At 37.6% G+C, this 20462-nt stretch overlaps 1 protein-coding gene across 1 annotated transcript in view; it reads left to right on the plus strand.

Moving 5' to 3' along the window:
- ptprq (protein tyrosine phosphatase receptor type Q) overlaps positions 1-16544 on the plus strand; it is a 42123-nt gene extending 25579 nt beyond the window's left edge. The window contains exons 28-44 of the mRNA XM_088996848.1: positions 760-829; positions 2293-2451; positions 2541-2772; positions 2854-2927; positions 4276-4375; positions 5029-5157; positions 6139-6183; positions 7885-7911; positions 8740-8821; positions 8898-8988; positions 9155-9231; positions 10126-10260; positions 10516-10644; positions 11683-11828; positions 11965-12100; positions 15162-15285; positions 16077-16544. Of these exons, the coding sequence (XP_088852974.1) occupies positions 760-829; positions 2293-2451; positions 2541-2772; positions 2854-2927; positions 4276-4375; positions 5029-5157; positions 6139-6183; positions 7885-7911; positions 8740-8821; positions 8898-8988; positions 9155-9231; positions 10126-10260; positions 10516-10644; positions 11683-11828; positions 11965-12100; positions 15162-15285; positions 16077-16114 (1794 nt within the window). The 3' untranslated portion in view covers positions 16115-16544. The remainder of the gene's footprint in view (positions 1-759; positions 830-2292; positions 2452-2540; positions 2773-2853; positions 2928-4275; positions 4376-5028; positions 5158-6138; positions 6184-7884; positions 7912-8739; positions 8822-8897; positions 8989-9154; positions 9232-10125; positions 10261-10515; positions 10645-11682; positions 11829-11964; positions 12101-15161; positions 15286-16076) is intronic.
- The last annotated feature ends 3918 nt before the right edge of the window (positions 16545-20462 follow it).

A 20462-nucleotide genomic window follows, 5' to 3' on the forward strand; every position in this document is an offset into this window, starting at 1 on the left:
CGAAAAGTTCGTAAGACAAGGGGTTGGTAAACCTAGGTATCACTGTACATCAGAATACCAACATAGAAAACAATTTTATGGTTATTTAGGAACAAATAAACAATATAAAACCAACCAAAGTAATTTGACCTCATTTGGATGCCTGGAGTAATTCTGCTGCAATTTTCTGTTGACAGCCAAAAAATGCCACTTTTTGCTAGATATCGGAAGAAAGGAGTACTAACTTGTACCGAGAGCAAATTTGAGAAGAAACGTACTCTTCTTTTTTTTCTATGAGTAAAAATTGATGGCTGTACTCATTTGTACCGTCAGCATCAAAAGCATTTTAAACCTGTTTTACATTGCCCTTGCCAATCTGTACTGTGCCCAAATCTGTCCAATTTAAATGATCTTGATGCTCGTTGTTCTAAACCAGGGGTGTCACAGTCATTTTTTGCCGCGGGCCACATTGTAGTTATGGTTTCCTCTCGAGGGCCGTTATGAATTTGGGGAACCCATTACAATGTTTAAATCCCTTCAAATATTACATATAGCACACAGCAAATTAATGAATAACTTGTTTTCAAATCTGAAGTCAAGAATAATGACTTTTATTGTGGTTGACATCCAAAAATATGAAATTTTGGCTCAGATTTTAGCAATTTAACAAGTTTGATTTGCTTTCGCGGGCCGAAAAAAATGATGTTGCGGGCCGGATTTGGCCCGCGGGCCTTGACTTTGACACCTGTGTTCTAAACCCTCCAATGTGATTGGTTATAGATTTCAGCAAAGAATGGCGCCGGACGGAGTCCACCTAGTCCACACGTCCAAATAACAACAGGAATCAAAGGTACGATATTCCCACGTGACTCGACCGAGCCTGTCAATTTCTGACACTTTTGAAAATTGAATTCACGTCTGTGTGCACCTTGTGGCGGAGTACTCTTTCCCTCACGGTTCAAAGCATGTCTGCGCTTGTCATGTTTGGGCAAAAATGCTCCATTTACAGAGTTGATGGGACTGGGTTGTGATCGGCACAGAGAGGTACAGTTTTTGTTTTACTTTGTCCGTGTGTGTCGTTGTGGGTCACGCTGAGAAGTATTTGCCATTATTTGACCCTCGTGGAACTATGAATGAGAAACCACAATGCAGATTAAATCCTCATATATTTGCCAGCCATTATTCAAATCCAGCTGTGTTTGGGGATCCTCAGCTGCCAGAAACGCTGTGTGATTACCAAATTAGATGAACAATCATTCATAATGCCAGCACCTTTTGCTGCGGTGATTGCCGACCTGGATGCCGTTGGGTGTGAAACACTTAATGTGCCTTGAGAAATTTGGCCGAGATCTCACAGGAAATGATCCAATTGCGTTGTCATTTGTCTGAAAATGACGATTTATGAATCAAAAATATCACATCGTTCATCTATCCGTGCCATATACTGACAGGGAGAATCAGTAAATGATAGCTCAATGAACCTGGAAATTATGATTATTTTTGAATTAATAATCACATTTTTGTTTTGTGGTGGGCCATGAATTTAATTTGGTGTAATTTAATCAAATGTTATTTATTTATTTATTTATATGTTTATTAATCTGTTTATTTGTGTATTTATGTATGTATTAATTTATTTGTTTATTTATTCGTTTATTTATTTATATGGTGGTCATGAACATGAAAATGCCGAATAATAGTCACATTTATGTTTTGTGGTCGGCCATGAATTTAATTTAGTACAATTTAATATTATTTTTTTTATTTATTTATTTATTTATTTATTTATTTATTTATTTATTTATTTATTTATTTATCTGTTGTTCAATAACATGAAAATCCTGATTTATGAATTACAAATATTGCATTGTTCATCTATTTATGCCAGGGAGAATAAGTAAATGAAGGCTCAATGAATCTGGAGATGATGATTATTTTAGAATTAATCATATTTATTTATTTATTTAATAATTAATTAATTTGTTTATTTATTTGCCTGTTCATTTATTTATCTGTGTATTTGTCTATTTATTTATGTATCTATTAATTTGTTTGTTTGTGTACTTATATGTTGTTCATTAACATATTTATTTATTTATGGTTTTATTTGCCTGTTCATTTATTTGCCTATTTATTTATTTATTTATTTATTTTTCTTATATGTTTTTCAATAACATGATAAACTGTCCACCATAGTGACTGCTGTCCCTGAAAAAAAATATAAAATGGGCACCTTGACCCACAGTGTTGTATGTGCACGTGCGCATGTGTTTGTATGTGGCTCAAAAATGCTGATTTTTAGTTGTCGTGCAGCGCCGGCCAAGCCCGTCCAAAAACCCCAGGCGGTACTTGGCCGCAGAGGGGTTACCATGGTTACCCACAGGAGTATCACCATCCGCGTACCGGCATGTTTCTATAGCGATGATAACGGACCAATCGCAAAAATCCAGGTCATCGTGGCTGAGTCAGGGGGTAGGACTTGCCGTAAATGTCGCTTTGAGTCTGTCTGATTTTGACAAAAACAATTAAAAAAGACATTTTTATTTCCCATCATGTCATAGTGAAAGATGTTGCAAACCTTACAACCTGGAGGGACGCCTTCCTCCACCGCCCCAGCCCGTACGTGACAGATCATGGCTTTCCCAACCCGCCATGTTCTATGGACACTCGCATGGTGTCAAAAAGACACACCACGGCGCAAACGTATGTGATCGGACATCAAGACAACTGTATGGTGGAGAATCAAACAGACGTGCTATGTAACGGACCCCTGAAGGCCAACACGGTTTATGTGTGAGTGGACCATGCGCCATCAAATGTCTTTTTTTTCTGAATGGAAACTGTTTTTATGAAAATACTATGTATGTTAAACAGGTTTAAATTCCGAGCAACAAACATCATCGGCCAATACGCTGACTCAGAGTACTCCGAACATATTAAAACTGCAGGTAGGTGCTCTCCAGAAATTAGAATCTCATTGAAAAGATCATTTATTTTACTCGTTCAATTAAAAAATAAGTCAATGGCGGGTCATAAATTTGGTATCTGGGTCTTCAGCGGAGACTTGCGTAACTAAATCCATCACTATCACGTTGTAATTATCGAAATCATCAAACCTATTCAAAAATGCAATATAACTGCGGGAAGTGGTGCCTTGAGCATCATCTAGAGAACTTCAGAATAAATATCAACATATAAATTAAGTAAAAAAAAAAAGGAAATCATTTCCGTCCTCATTTGTGATAATTAACTCATTCACTGCCATTCACGAGTTTATTTGGCAATGGAAAATATGATGTAGAGCGCTATTCACAAATTTTGTGATTGGCAGTTGAATTTCAGGACCCACAGAATATTGAGTTTTAGAACTACATAAATGTTCAATACAGAATTAGAAAAAAACAGCATTATCTGGAAAAAAGAGTTAATTCCTAAGTTATATGCATCTGGAGTTGTATGAGCTTGAAATGAGGGCATCTGTCCAAAATACAATGCTATACATACATATTTGTTTACTGTATATCACGCTTGAACAACACTACGCTGCAACAAAGCGCTACCATGAAAAAAACGGAAATGTTGCCCCCTTATGGAAGGGAAATATATTGCCAGAGGCGATGGCCAGCGCTTTGTCGGCACCCAAGCATGAAAAAAAGGAACAAATTCGGGAATGGCGCTGAACGTCATATTTTCAATTCCCGAATAAATTTGTGAATGGTAGCAATTGATTAACATTAGTCTGCGATTCAGATACTTTAAGGCCAGCAGAGAAGGCCTTGCAGGCCTTATCGGCACCAAAGCAAGAAAAAACAAAAACTCAACAAAATACAATGCAATGTATACATATTGGTTTATATAGCGCGTTAACAACAGCCGAAGCTGGAACGAAGCACTAACATGGAAAGAAGGGAAATTCTGCCCCTTTGTGGAAGGGAAAACCATTGCAAGAGGTTATGGCCAGCGCTTTATCGGCACCCAAGCATGAAAAAAAACAAACAAATTCGAGAATGGCGCCGTACGTCATATTTTCAATTCCCAAATAAATTCGTAAATGGCAGCGAATGAGTGAACATTAGTCTGCGATTCAGATATTTTAAGGCCAGCAGAGAAGGCCTTGCAGGCCCTGATGACCCACCACTGTTTTTTGGGTTAGCAAAGAAATTGCTGCCCCAGCGGAAGAATTGCTACCCCTCCATATCATCATTATTTTAATTTTTGTATTGAGATACACCTGTGTACTTTTTTTTCATATTTCATAAATAATAATTATTCGACACTCGTGTTCTCTCCTTGCAGTTAATGGGCTGCTGAGCAGAGACGAACAGATCATCTTGGGTGTAGTCCTTTCTTTCTTCTTGGCAGTGCTGCTGATTGTCATCATCTGTGCGTCTGTCAAGTAAGGAAACAGAAGCACTTGTGGCCTTTTTTTTTTCTTTTTCGTTTGAACACATTTATGAAAAACACTCTCGCACTAATCAAAGCACTCAGGGAGGCAAGAAATACAAGGACCGCATATGCATGACAAAGGTACAACCGCATAGGCAACATTCCAAAGGCTCTCGGTGTGTCATTCATTCCCTTTGAATATGGAACCAGAATACAGTGATACCTTGGCTTACGAACTTAATTGGTTCCCAGACAGAGTGTGTAAGGCGAAAAGTGTGTATCCCAAAAATTAATTTCCCATAGGAAACCATGAAAAGTAGAATAATCCGTTCAGGTCCCCATAAAACATAATTTTCTACTATGGTATTATAATTAAAGAAATAAACTGTATTGTATAATAAAGTCGTTTTATTTACCTTTGTGATGGTTGTTGATGGCTTGATGATGACATTATTAAAGTGCTATTTAGTGATGGATGTTTAAAAGTGCTCTCTCAGTACGGTTGAGTTGAGTTAATCACATCATTCTGAGGAAGCAGGTGAAAAGCTTATTCATTGTACTGTTTGTGTATTAATATCGAACCATAACGGCGTGCGCGATTATCAAAGAAAATGCATCTCAGAAGCTATTTTGGTAACGTTATGTGTTACACCCGTTTGCCAGAGTCCACCAGCGAAGGAAGGAGGGCGAAAGGTATTCCCCTCGAGAGGCGGAGATCATCGAGACCAAATGTAAACTGGATCAGCTGATTGCCGTGGCCGATTTGGAGTTGAAGCAAGAAAAAGTCAACCGGTTGGGATATTAATAATAAGAATAATAATACATTTCACTTATAAGTGCCTTTCAAAACTCTCAAGGACAGTCATTGACACTTTACAGTCACAGGATATTTTTTCAGCGGCAGCCACATGCGCCAGCGTTCACTCAACCAGGAAGTAACTCAAATGGATAAAAAGCTAGCTAGCTCGCTAATAAATTTGCGGCGAAGCCACTTAACGATTATTGCATTTTTGTGAAGTACGTAATCGTTTTTGGTGGGATTTTCCAAGCTATTCACTTTATGATGACGTATTACACGTTTCCCTCCATGCTGGTTCTTGAAATTTCCCAATATGACAACGAGAAACAGGGGGAAAACATTGATTGAAGTTTACGCTCTTTTTGCTAACACTACAGTTTATAAAGGTGAGTAAGTGTAAGCTAACTGGCCGCAGAGTGTGTATTTGAGTGTATTTTTCTAACGCAGAGAAGTGGTAGAATATATATTTTTCTCCATAACTGCCTTAGCATTAACATATATATTTCTAGAGCTCGCAATTTTCTTTCCTAGTATTCAGTGACAGCCATTTTGATTCTTCTCTGTTCTTGTTTAGAATTTCAAAAGCTTTCCAATGTTACCTTACTCGTTAAGATATTATTTAAATGCACTTGAATATGTTAATATTAAAACTAGAACGACATTGCACACGTGTTGGGCAACTCGATGGCGGCAGCTCCAAAAATGTGAAGCCAGCAAGACCAAAATATCTCCGCCGCCGCCGCCACGATGCGCTTGCGTCATCGCCAAATCTTGTTGTCGCTGAATTTGAGCAAAAAAAAATCGAAGCGACGTCTTGGAAACGTTTGTGCCTTTCTTCTTTGCAGACGCGCTGTCTGCCAGTCTCGAACTATCTTCCCTGACAAAATGATCTCTCCCTATTTATACATGCTCACTCACTCAAACACAGCTATAAATGTATTTTCCTACACTGAACACTTTTTTTCTGCTGGCAGGTATTCGTCCTTCTTCTTCAGACGGAAAGAGATTTACGTCATCCAGTAAGTGTTGCTATCGTTTACGTCATCGGGCCACCTCCTCCCCTTTTTTTGCCACCCGTTCACCACGCCCGCTCATACATGCTCATGTCTACAAGACTGCAAGCCACATTTTGTCCTTTCAGAACTTCTTCGTCTTTTCTTCTGCCCTTTTGATTCTTCTTTGCTCACTACTGTCCCTCACATTTTTCTACTTTCCATTCATCCCCCCTTCCTTCCTTCCTTTCTTTCTTTCTTTCTTTCTTTCTTTCTTTCTTTCTTTCTTTCTTTCTTTCTTTCTTTCTTTCTTTCTTTCTTTCTTTCTTTCTTTCTTTCTTTCCTTCTTTCCTACATTTCTTTCTTTCTTTCTTTCTTTCTTTCTTTCTTTCTTTCTTTCTTTCTTTCTTTCCTACGTTCCTTCTTTCCTTTCTTTCTTTCTTTCTTTCTTTCTTTCTTTCTTTCTTTCTTTCTTTCTTTCTTTCTTTCTTTCCTTCTTTCCTTCCTTTTTCTTTCTTTCTTTCTTTCTTTCTTTCTTTCTTTCTTTCTTTCCTACGTTCCTTCTTTTCTTTCTTTCTTTCTTTCTTTCTTTCTTTCTTTCTTTCTTTCTTTCTTTCTTTCCTTCCTACATTCCTTCCTTCCTTTCTTTCTTTCTTTCTTTCTTTCTTTCTTTCTTTCTTTCTTTCTTTCTTCTTTCCTTCTTTCTTTCTTTCTTTCTTTCTTTCTTTCTTTCTTTCTTTCTTTCCTTCCTACATTCCTTCCTTTCTTTCTTTCTTTCTTTCCTTCCTTCCTTCCTTCCTTCCTTCCTTCTTTCTTTCTTTCTTTCTTTCTTTCTTTCTTTCCTACGTTCCTTCTTTTCTTTCTTTCTTTCTTTTTTTCTTTCTTTCTTTCTTTCTTTCTTTCTTTCTTTCTTTCTTTCTTTCTTTCTTTCTTTCTTTCCTTCCTTTCCTTCCTTTCTTTCTTTCTTTCTTTCTTTCTTACATTCCTTTCTTTCTTTCTTTCTTTCTTTCTTTCCTTCCTTCCTTCCTTCTTTCTTTCTTTCTTTCCTACGTTCCTTCTTTTCTTTCTTTCTTTCTTTTTTTCTTTCTTTCTTTCTTTCTTTCTTTCTTTCTTTCTTTCTTTCTTTCTTTCTTACATTCCTTCCTTCCTTTCAGCCTTCCTACCATTCTCTCTTACTTCCTCCCTCCCTCGTTTCCTTCCTTCTTCCTTTCTTTCTTTACTTCCTTCCTTCTATCCTTCCTTCATTTCTTCCTTCCTTGCTCCTTGCCTCCCCCTTCCTTCCTTTGTTCCTTCCTTCCTCGCTCCTTCCCCCCTCCTTCCCTCCCTCCCTATATTCTTTCCTTCTTTCCTTCTTTCCTTCTTTACCTTCCTTGCTTCCTTCCTTCGTTTGTTCCTTTCTGAAGCAGGTGAACAGTTTGGTTTCTTTTTAGATTTTCTCTTTCTTTTTCTCACAAATAGCACCAACTCAACTGTGATTAAGCTTGTTCTTTTTTTTCCTAACCCCCTCCTCCCCCCTCCCACCACCACCACAACCACCTACAGTAAAGTCTCGTTATATCGATATTCAAGGGAGTCCGAAAAAATATCGATATAACCGGGACTATCGATATATCCAACCCTGTTTGCATGTAATTTTCTCCATGCGTGCATAGAAATAGTATCGATATAACCGGGACTATCGATATATCCGATATCGATATAACGAGACTTTACTGTATTTTCATGCAGGCTCCTCAGCTACAGGAAATCGCTCAAGTAAGTCATCCTGCATCAATAATGTATCAATGTGTATAAATAATATGCTGACAGAGGCTGCAGCATCCCAACACAGTTTTTTTTGGGTGCTGCTCTCCGAATTGAAAGTGTTACTACTCTCACACACTCTGCGAACGAGTACTTGTCGCATCTCATCCACAGTTTTAAGTATAATGAAGGGCATTTAGTACTCGTTGAAAATTAATTATATATTACTTTTTTTATTTTCAGTTAGAGCACTTAACTCATTCACTGCCAGACGTGCAAAAATGTGTCCACACCAGTGCCAGGGTTTTTGTCATTGTCACTCGAATTCCAGGACCCACAGAATATTGAGTTTTAAGACTACATAAACATTCAATGCAGCGTAAGAAACCTTAGACGCTCTTATTTCATCAGAAAAAAATACAGTAGTTAATTCCTAACTTATATGGGTCTGGAGTTATATGAGCTTGAAATGAGGCGCTTTAACAACAGCTGAAACTGGAACAAAGCGCTAACATGAGAAAGGAAAATGCTGCCCCTTGTGTAAAAGAAAAAAAAAACATTACCGGAGGCCATGGCCAGTGCTTTATCCACTCCCAAACAAGAAATAACAAAACCCAAACAAATCAATTCCCGAATAAATTCGGGCATAGCAGTGAATCAGTTAAAAATCTTGATTCAAACAGAAAATAAAAACATTGATACTAGGTTATGGAGTAAAAATTCCAACTCAGGAAAATAAACACCCAAGTAGAATACAGACACAGAAAATAACCTGAAATAACAAAATACAGTACAGTACATGTACTTGCTCAGTTTCCATGACAGGCATTTTTTTTCAAGGCCTATCAGCAAAAAGTCTTTCCTCCAGCATATTGAGGATCTGTGCAGCAACGACAATGCCAAATTCCAGGACGAGTTTTCCGTAAGTGAACATCCAACTATGAATTAATTTCATTTAAATTCATAAAGAAATCTTTGCTGTCTTTCTCTCACTTCAGGAACTCCCCAAACTACTTCAAGACCTGGCCACCACGGATGCAGACTTACCCTGGAACAAAACCAAAAACCGTTTTCCTAACATAAAGCCATGTGAGTTCTTCTTCAAAGAAAGAATGAACCTTTTAATTATATCGGTGAAAAAAAGGGTCATTTGCATGCTCCTCTATATAATATTTTCATTGATGTCATAGTATTTTTACTCTATTTCGGGCTGAAGAATCATTCCCTACGTTGTAATTGACTTTGTCGTATCCAGATAATAACAATCGAGTGAAACTACTGTCCGAACTGGGAGCTGCAGGCTCGGACTACATCAACGCCAGCTTTGTCTCAGTGAGTATCAACTGACGATAAAAAGAACAATGCATTCCTTTTGTTTTTCTCTTCTAATTCTGTCCGTGTGAATAGTAATATGTAGATATATGTTTACTGTATGTTTTGGATTGGATTGAATTAGCCATTATTAGTCTCGCAGTAGAGAAATTTACATTTCACAGCAGCGTAGTGATGAAAGTAAGAGGAAAGGAAAGGAAGAAGTAGAAAAACAACATACAGGAGTTGCTGAAAAGGCAGCCACTCTCACAGCGCCATCTTGAAGTGAAAACAAAAAAAAAAACACTTAATAACAAATAATATGACACGACACAAAAGACACAGACAGTGATTCAATCTTATGCCATTTCTGCACCCTCTTTTTTGCACGAAGTAAAAATGAAAGAGGAGATGATCAAAGCGTCATTTTCACCAGTGGATCAGAGACATCACAGTGGAATGTGCACGTCTGCCACAAGCTAATTATTGAAAGCAAACACGAAGCTGTAGACAAAAAGAGATTGTCTCACGTCTCCTGCCCCACGTACTGTAAATCCGCTTCAATACCAAGCCGCGACAGTTCCACACGAACAAAACGGGGCTGTGAAAATAATGCCCATTACAGGTGCAAAAAAAGCACCATCGCCCCGGCGATAAGCGATAACAGTCACATGGTGCGATAACGGTCACATGGCGCTGACATTCCACACAATCAAAAACAGTGCTGGCATATTCATGCTGCCGAAAATGTGCAAGCGCTCAGCACAGTCTCCTCCTTGATGAATGTCGTGGAACAAATACGGATTGTTTTGCAGCATTTTTGGCCACATGATGCACAACTCAAAGTGACAAAAGAAACCATAAAAAAAACAATTTTCATTTGAATTTTAAAATGTGTATATCTCGCTCCCAAAGGGCTATTTGTGTCCGAACGAGTTCATCGCCACGCAGGGTCCTCTCCCCAACACGGTGGCTGATTTTTGGAAGATGATCTGGGAAACGGGCACCTGCACCATCGCCATGTTGACGCAGTGCCACGAAAACGGCAGAGTGAGCGGCAGTTCGGTTACTTTAACTACAGTAAAGTCTCGTTATATCGATATTCAAGGGAGTCCGAAAAAATATCGATATAACCGGGACTATCGATATATCCGACCCTGTTTGCATGTAATTTTCTCCGTGCGTGCATAGATATAGTATCGATATAACCGGGACTATCGATATATCCGATATCGATATAACGAGACTTTACTGTATGTTCCATATACCGCTTCCATTTTCATACATTTGTACGTCCCGTTCTAGATTCGCTGTCACAAGTATTGGCCAGAGGACAACAACAAGCCCATGTCGGTGTTTGGTGACATTCTTATTTCAAAAGTGTCGGAAGAAATTCTTCCTGACTGGACTGTCAGAACGCTCAAAGTGGAAAAGGTAACGACCCGGTACTATTTTACGGGAGTCCATGCTAACGTAATTCCCAGAAAGTGTGTGTAAGGTGAAAAGTTTGTCTGCCAAACATTTATTTCCCATAACAAACCATTAAAAATGAGAATAATCCGTTCCCATAAAACATAATTTTCTCCTAAGCCTTAAAACTACACAAAATATGCCTTATTTTATGTATAATAAATGTGTTATTGTATTGTAATGAAATAAACTATACTGTATAATAAAGTTGTTTTATTTACCTTTGTGATTGTCGTTGATAGTAATAATAATAATAATACATTTCTAAGTGCCTTTCAAAACTCTCAAGTACACTTTACTGTCACATAAGAAACCATTAAAAATGAGAATAATCCGTTCAGAGGCTCCCATAAAACATAATTTTCTCCTAATCCCTAAAACTACACAAAATATGCCTTATTTTATGTATAATAAATGTGTCATTGTATTGTATTGTAATGAAAGAAATAAACTATACTGTCTAATAAAGTTGTTTTATTTACCTTTGTGATGGTCGTTGATAGTAATAATAATAATCATACATTTCTAAGCGCCTTTCAAAACTCTCAAGTAAACTTTACTGTCACGGTATAATGGCACGAAACAGGCTTCTGATTGGCTGTCATGCCCAGTATGCAAATTGCCAAACGAATGTTCGTCTGGCAGTTTGCATACTCGGCACGGCAGCCAATCAGAAGTCTGTTTCATGCTTTGGACTGTAGCCTGACTATAAAGTGTACTTGAGAGTTTTGAAAGGCGCTTAGAAAGAGGAGTCCACGTGGCTTGTAGCAGTTTGCTTGTAGCTTTTGTTTTATTGAATAAAGCAAATGTTTGATTTGAAAAAAAAATCTTTTATTTTTTTTTTTCTAGACGAAGTTGTCGGCCACCTGGGCCGAGACGTTTTGAAAGTTGAACACCCGACGTAAAAGTTGTACGCCCCGGGCCTCCGGGCAGACGTTATTTCAAACCCTGATCATAAAGCATCATTGAAACCAAACCTATCGACTTGTTTTCATTGTGCAGCATGGACACTACCTTTTGGTCCACCATTTTAACTACACGTCGTGGCCCGAGCATGGCGTGCCGGAATGCTGCAGCACCCTCATCAAATTTGTCCGGGCGATCCGAGTGCACCGGCACCACAACACCACCATTGCGGTGCACTGCAGGTATTTGCGGGTGCATGGCGGAGAGCATTTTGATGCCTTTATGTTTTTTACACACCTTTCCAAATTGGCTCTTCAATCTCCCCAAATGGAATCCTGGACACAATGTAATCTCTTCATCGTGTGTCTGTGGTCTCAGCGCCGGTGTGGGCCGAACGGGCGTGTTCATCGCTCTGGACCATCTTATTCAGCATATCAGGGATCACGACTTTGTGGACGTTTTCGGCCTGGTGGCTGAGCTGCGCAGCGAGAGGATGTGCATGGTGCAGAATCTGGTAAGCAAGCAGACATTCATTTGTTCATTCATTCATTCATTCATTCATTCATTCATTCATTCATTCATTCATTTATAGATGTATGTTTATTTCTTTGTGCAGCTATTTATTTATTTATTTATCTATCTATTTATTTATTTATTTAATTATTTAATTATTCATTCATTTTTATTTATTTGCACACCCATTTATTTATATATTAATTAATTATAATTAAATTAAATTATTAGTACATTATTATAGAAAAATTAAATTAAAAATATGTATAAGTTTATTAATTGGTATTTATTTATTTATTCATTGGTTTGTTTATGTATGTATTTTTATTTATTTATTTATTTATTTATTTGTTTATGTCTTTATTTACCTAGATCCTTATTTCTTTATTTATTTCGTTATTTATTTATTTATTCATTCGTTGATGTATTGATTTATTTTTATGTATTTGTGCACCTATTTGTTTATCTGTTAACCAATTAATTTATTTGTTTTTTTTAATGTATTTATTGATTTGTTTATGTATGTATGGATTTCTTTTATTTATTTACTTATGTATTTACTCATTCATTTATTTATTTATAGATTCATTTTTATTTTACTTGTGAGCCTATTTATTTTTATTTATTTACCTGCCTACTTACTGTATTTATTTATTAATTCATTCATTTATTGATTCATTTTAATTTAATGGTGCGCTTATTTATTTATCTATTTTTACTATGATAATTAATTTAGGTATTTATTAATTTGGGTGTTTATTTATGTGTTTATCTATTTATTTATTTATTTAGTTATTTATTTATTTATTTATTTATTTGTTCATGTATGACTGCATTTATTTCTTTATTTGTTTATTCATTCATTTATTCATTTGTTTGTTTGTTTGTTTGCTTGCTTGTTGGTTTGTTTGTTTGTTTGTTTTTTGTCACCTCGCAATTGAAATGAACAATCCGTCAGGGAAGTCACACAGAACATGGAATAATGCATTGCCACAGAATAGCCTCTCAACTTGTGTTCACTTTCAAGCATCAGAGTAGTTGTCCTACTTTACTCTTCATACACCCTCCACCCCCACCACCAGCCCCCCTCACCCTCCCTGTGATCCCTTTCCCTGTCAGGCATTATGAGAAAATTCTCTTTTTTGGACTAAGATGGTCTGACGGTGGATTAAACGTGTATTGTGAGCAGGATTCCCCCATCCTGACAAGGCAAAATCTCCTAAAATCACCCTGGCTCGCTCATTACTTATGGATCATTTGTGCATCTCGCTGTGGGTGTTTATCGACATCCTTCTTCTTATCACGGCTCATTGTTTGTTGGCTTGCTTGTTTTAATTTGTAGGATTTGTTGCCTAGTATCTGTATTTTCTCAGAGCGTGAAGCGTCCTGTTATGTTTGTCTGAAGCGTGAGTATATTTTGAAAAAACAACTTGACAGTGGTGTTTTGTGACATAATCTGTCAAATGAAGCTTAACTTTGCTGCCTTTAAATCACTTTTAAAGGACAACCGACACCATTTTTTTTCCTAACTGACATCAGAAAAACGTTTTTATAGCATCTAAAATACCCAAAACACGCAGGCTGATATTTTTAGTCAAATGCAAAACACCAATAAAAATGAGTTAAAGTTTAACTCATTTTTACACTTTAACTGTCAAAGTGTCCCAAAACAACTTCAAATAGTTTGATAAGGTCCCGCCCCCTTGTTTGTGACGTCACGGCAGGACGTCTTGCCTTATTCTAGAATCAAAACAATGGCTTCAGATTCTGAGAAGATGCTTTCTTGTTACTCATCCAGTTATGAACATTATTCAAATAGTTCTGAAGAGGAAAGCATAAATGTTTGCAATCGATTAAAGAAGTCCTTCTGTATCAATTCGAGCCGTCAGGACTCCAATGTAGCCTCCCAGAAAATGCACAAGATGGCGCCCAAGCTCCGTTGGAAATGGGCTGATTTGTCTCCTGGGAATTTGTGTCAACTAGTATCAAATAGTAGTGTTGGTGTAACACACAACGATTCACCATCGCGTTATTTATGTGTTTTCCTTCTAATTTTGCCATTAACACGGATCAACACGAAGTTTTCAGACCAAACAAAGTACCCAAAATGCATTGTGTGTCGCTTTCTCGGTCAGGGGCGTTCCAGACGTGACGTCACGTCAAGCATCGTCATCAACGATATAATATTATTATATAATAATAATAATATTATATAATAATTATAATAATAATAATAATAATAATAAATTTCATTTATAAGCGCCTTTCAAAACTCTCAAGGTCACAGTCACAGGATATGTTTTACTGTGGGTGAGCATCGGCAGCCACACACGCCAGCGTTCACTCAACCCGGAATAACTCAAAAAGGTAGAAAGCTAGCTAGCTAGCTAGCTGATAGAATGTTAGATAGCTATTAGATAGCTAATTCATAAATGACATGGGTCTGGAGTTATATGAGCTTGAAATGAGGGTGGCTGTCAAAAATGCAATGCAAAGCAATGCATATATATTGGTTTATATAGCGCTTTAACAACAGCTGAAAGTGGAACAAAATGGTAACATGGAAAAAAAGGAAATGCTGCCCCCTTGCGGAAAGGAAAAAAAAACACGTTGCCAGATGCCATGGCCAGCACTTTATGGGCACCCAAGAATGAAAAAAAAACAAAACCTAAACAAATTCGGGAATGGTGCTCTACATCATATTTCGGGAATGATGCTTTACGTCATATTTTCAATTCCCGAATTAATTAGTGAATGGTAGCGAATGAGTTAGCTTCTTGCTAGCATCGTGACGTTATCCTAGATATGTTAGAACATGAATTGGCTATGCCTTACTTATTGTCACTTTTGGTTTCATTTTAACCTGATCGACATGTTTTTCACGTGTCACATACTATTTTCTGTAACCTGTCCGTGTGTGTGTGTGTGTGTGTGTGTGTGTGTGCGTGTGTGTGTGTGTGTGTGTGTGTGTGTGTGTGTGTGTGTGTGCGTGTGTGTGTGTGTGTGTGTGTGTGTGTGTGTGTGTGTGTGTGTGTGTGTGTGTGTGTGTGTGTGTGTGTCAGGCCCAATACATCTTCTTGCACCAGAGCACACTGGAACTGCTGAACAACAAAGGCAACAGTCAGTCCATCTGGTTTGTCAGCTACTCTGCTCTAGAGAAAACGGACTCGCTGGATGCAATGGAAGGTAACAGACAACACATTTTACACTCGAAAATTAGATTGTTGCAATTCATAAATGTACTGATGGTATTTCCTGCATTGCAAATTTCCTAGATGCTTCAAAGTATAAAGTAAATCCTCATTGAATGGCTTAATTTAAAACTGTTTTCATAGACGATAGATAGATAGATAGATAGATAGATAGATAGATAGATAGATAGATAGATAGATAGATAGATAGATAGATAGATAGATAGATAGATAGATAGATAGATAGATAGATAGATAGATAGATAGATAGATAGATAGATAGATAGATAATCAATAGCCAGCTAGATATATAGCTAGCTAGCTAGACAGATAGTTCATATCTAGCCAGCCAGATAGCTAATAGGTAGCAAATAGACAGCTAGCTGGACAGCTAGTTGATAGCTAGCGAGCTAGCCAGCCAGATAGCTTATAGATAGCAAATAGATAGTTGGCTAAATAGCCAGCTAGATAGCGATATAATTCGAAACATTTAGAGTTGGGCATAAAAGGCTGCATTTTTCTTTTACATTTTGCGACAGTGCTCAATCTTTTCAGCTGGGAATAGCTTCAGTTTACTAGATGGTTGTCCCAATACTTGAGACTTCATTCATTCTGTATCATTCGTATCTGGGCCTACTTGAACACAAAGCTGATAGACTTGCCAGCAGCAAGAATTATTCTATCCTCGGGCGGCAAAAAGGATTAATCTGTCGAGTGGAAGAAATTGTTCCGATTCAAACACACATACTTGTTCCATCATATGTCACACTGCACATATGTCGACAGGAGACGTTGAACTGGAATGGGAAGAGACCACAATGTAGAAGAAACCCACTTTTGCCCGAAGGTGGCTGTTATTTTTTGGGAGCAAGAAATGACAAAGGATGGGAATCAGTCTTTGGAACATTGCTCCCTTCCAGGACCTTTCTCCGATTCACGGTGAGGAAAAAAAAAGTGGGAGCACTCGAAGCGCCCTATCACATTTTTGCACACATAGTCCATTGCGTATTGTCATGACTGTATCGTAACTGAAAGCTGTTGTGTTTTTGTATGATAATTTATTCGACCATATTTCTTTTATTTTCGACATCTTTGTCAATTCTGCCGCCTGCGTTCACGGGTTGATGGCAGTCCAATATTTCGAGGGTTTTGGATCATTTTCTCCAGAGTGATTTGCACCAGTAAAGCCGCTTGGATTTTTATTCTTGTGTTTGATGTCTTTTACGGCCTTAATACACCCTTGGCGACTCTTCGATGGAATGAGGTCGTGGCAACGTTTGGCTCTTCGCATTACAAAATGAAGACACTGTGAATGTGTTTAGCTGTGAGTACACATCCGGTTCGAGCCACAAGAAGGACATTGTTTTGATGGTGTTGCCAATGTACACCACACCACAGTGGATTTTAACTCATTGACTGCCATTCACAAATGTATTCGGGAATTGCAAATATGACATGGAGCGCCATTCAATACAACACAATATTAATCATCCCATCTTTAGAATATATATATATATATATATATATATATATATATATATATATATATATATATATATATATATATATATATATATATATACCTCAACTTACGAACTTAATTGGTTCCCAGACAGAGTGTGTAAGGCGAAAAGTGTGTATCTCAAAAAAAAAATTCCCATAGGAAACCATTAAAATGGGAATAATCCGTTCCCGGGTTTCCATAAAATATACTTTTCAACTAAACAAGCCTTAAAACTACACACAACATACCTTATTCTATGTATAATAAATGTGCTATTGTATTGTAATGAAAGAAATACACTGAATTGTATCATAAAGTCACTTTATTTACATTTGTGATGGTCATTTAAGGATTGATGGAATGGCGTTGGAGGTCGTAGGTCAAAGGGAATTGCTGTTTGGAAAGAGAGGCGCATTACATGAGAACTGTAATCAAAGAAATAAACTGTGCTGTAAAATAAAGTTTTATTTACCTTTTTGATGGTCGTTGATGGCTTATGGAAGGAGAGTCACCTTCCATAAGGACTGTTGTAACTTGACCTCTGGTGCTGTTTGGTCGTGTGCTTCCGCCGAAGATCACTCCGCCAGCCGTGGTGGGTGTGTATTATGAAAATAGTGCTTATTATAAGGTCTAATTTTCATAAATTTGACATTTGTAAGTTAAGGTGTTTGTAAGTTGAGGTCTCACTGTATATATATATATATATATATATATACAGTAAAGTCTCGTTATATCGATATCGGATATATCGATAGTCCCGGTTATATCGATACTATTTCTATGCACGCACGGAGAAAATTACATGCAAACAGGGTCGGATATATCGATAGTCCCGGTTATATCGATATTTTTTCGGACTCCCTTGAATATCGATATAACGAGACTGACTTTACTGTATATATATATATATATATATATATATATATATATATATATATATATATATATATATATATATATATATATATATATATATATATATATATATATATATATACACACACTCACACACACATGTATATTCTCTTTCAGGCCGAATCACAATCCAATTTCCTCACGTCCATTCCTCAAGTGCTGTCACCCGCAATGTCGCATCCCCCCGTTGTCGTAATAAATGAGTTCGCCGCCTGTGTGATAAAGGCAGGGGATGATTTTCCCTCATAAACCAACCAGCTATTCTGGCCGCAAATTTATCCCACCTGCCGCAGAATATTTCATTCAACCAACGCGACACTTTGGATTCAATATTTGACAACACACAAAGATTCACGGAGAGTAAAAACTACTTTATTCTTTCATTCTCCCCAAACGAACAAAAACAATTAGAAATACTCTTTTTTTTTAATAATAATAAACATGTCTTTAAGAAATCTGCCATTTTTTTTGTTTATAAATAGTGTGAGGGTGCAAATATTCATGACAGTGCTTATTTTCTGGAGGGTGGATGAGGTCGTCATGACAACCACGGAAAAAGAAGGAGGGACAAAGGGAGGCTCAGGGCAGGTAGAGAGAGAGATCAAGAAAACTTGCAAGTAGAATGCTGAAGAGGGAGTGCAGAATAAAAATGCTAAAGAAGTTAGCAAAATAGAGGAAATGGGTTAAAATATTGGGAGAAAAATAATAATTTTGTCTTTAACCCCACCATTGGTTGGGATGTTTATGAATTCCGATGAAAAAAAAGGGAACATTTTTGGAACATGACAAAGCCGTTCGGAAAATGTTGACAAAATAGTTTGAATCGACCAAGAAACACCAAACTATTGGAAAATTACTATGGGGAATGTTGCCCCAAAAAAATTGTGGAATTCTGGAGGCTCTTCAAAATTCCCTTCGGAAATTAACTCATTCACTGCCAGACGATGTGCAAAAAAAAATGTGTCCACTCCAGTGCCAGGGTTTTTGTCATTTTCACTCAAATTCCAGGACCGACAGAATATTGTGGTTTAGGACTACATAAACATTCAATACAGCGATAGAAACATTAGACTCTCTTCTTTCATATAAAAAATAGTTAATTCCTAAATTATATGAGTCTACAGTGATAGTATCTTGAAATGGGGGCAGGTGCCCAAAATACAATGCTATGCATACATATTGGTTTATATAGCGCTAACAAAAGTTGAAGCTGGAACAAAGCGCTAACGTGAAAAACGTGAATGCCGCCGCCTTGTGGAAGGGAAAAAGCCTTGCCAGAGGTCTGGCCAGTGCTTTATCGGCATCCAAGCAAGAAAAAAAAAAAAACCAAATTTGGGAATGGCGCGTCACGTCATATTTTCATAAGAAACCTTAGACGTTCTTCTTTCATCAGAAAAAAGTTATTTTCTAAATTATATGAGTCTACAGTGATGTGATCTTGAAATGGGGGCAGGTGCCCAAAATACAATGCTAGGCATACATATTGGTTTATACAGCGCTTTAACAAAAGTTGAATCTGGAACAAAGCGCTTACATGGGAAAAAAAAGGGAATGTGGAAGGGTAAAAACATTGCCAGAGGTCTGGCCAGTGCTTTATCGGCATCCAAGCAAGAAAAAAGCAAAACCGAACAAATTCGGGTATGGTGCGCCATGTCATATTTTCGTAAGAATCCTTAGACGCTCTTCTTTCATCAGAAAAAAAGAGTTAATTTCAAAATTATATGGGTCTAGAGTTATCTGAACTTGAAATGGGGGCGGCTGTACAAAAGCCAAATGCTGCCCCCTCGTGGGTGGGGATAGACATTACCAGAGGTCTGACCAGTGCTTGATCCGCATTCCCCTGCCCTGCCCCTCCCGCAAGAAAAAGCAAAATCCGAACAAATTCGGGAATGGCGCTCCACGTCATGCTTTTAAAGGACAACCGACGCCTCCCGACAAGTTGTGTCCATAATTTGTAAAATCACTTCAGATGACTTCTACTGAGCATATTTTACAAAGATTCCACCGTATATAGCTATATTTGACGTTTTAAGACTCGTGCTGAATATTCTGGAAGTCTTGTTTTCGAGTTGATGACGATTCCTGACGTGACGTCACGGAGGGAACGCCCCTGACCGAGAAAGCGACACAATGCATTTCGGGTACTTTGCTCTGAAAACTTTGTGTTGATGGCGAAATTAGAAGGAAAAAATATAAATAACGCGATGGTGAATCGTTGTGTGTTGCACCAAGACTACTATTTGATACTAGTTGACAAAAATTCCCAGCAGACAAATCAGCCCATTTCCAACGGAGCTTGGGCACCATCTTGTGCATTTTCTGGGACGCTACATTGGAATCCTGACGCTCGAATTGATCTGGAAGGACTTCTTTAATCGATTGCAAACATTTATGCTTTCCTCTTCAGAACTATTTGAATCATATTCATCACTGGATGAGTAACAAGAAAGCATCTTCTCCGAATCTGAAGCCATTGTTTTGATTCTCAAGCAAGGCAAGACGTCCTGACGTGACGTCACGAACAAGGGGGCGGGACCTTCTGAAATTCGCCATTTCCGAGGTCATTTTGAAGTAGTTTTGGGACACTTGAAGTCATTTTTATTGGTGTTTTGCATTTGCCTCAAAATATCTGCCTGCGTGTTTTGGGTATTTTAGATGCTATAGAACGCTTTTCTGATGTCACTTAGGAAACAAAAAAATGGTGTCGGTTGTCCTTTAAATTTACAAATAAATTTCGGAATGGCAGCTCATGA

This window comes from Hippocampus bargibanti, linkage group LG05 (genome assembly GCF_051943395.1).
Source record: "Hippocampus bargibanti isolate YZ-2025 linkage group LG05, ASM5194339v1, whole genome shotgun sequence".
Classification (NCBI taxonomy): Eukaryota; Metazoa; Chordata; class Actinopteri; order Syngnathiformes; family Syngnathidae; genus Hippocampus; species Hippocampus bargibanti.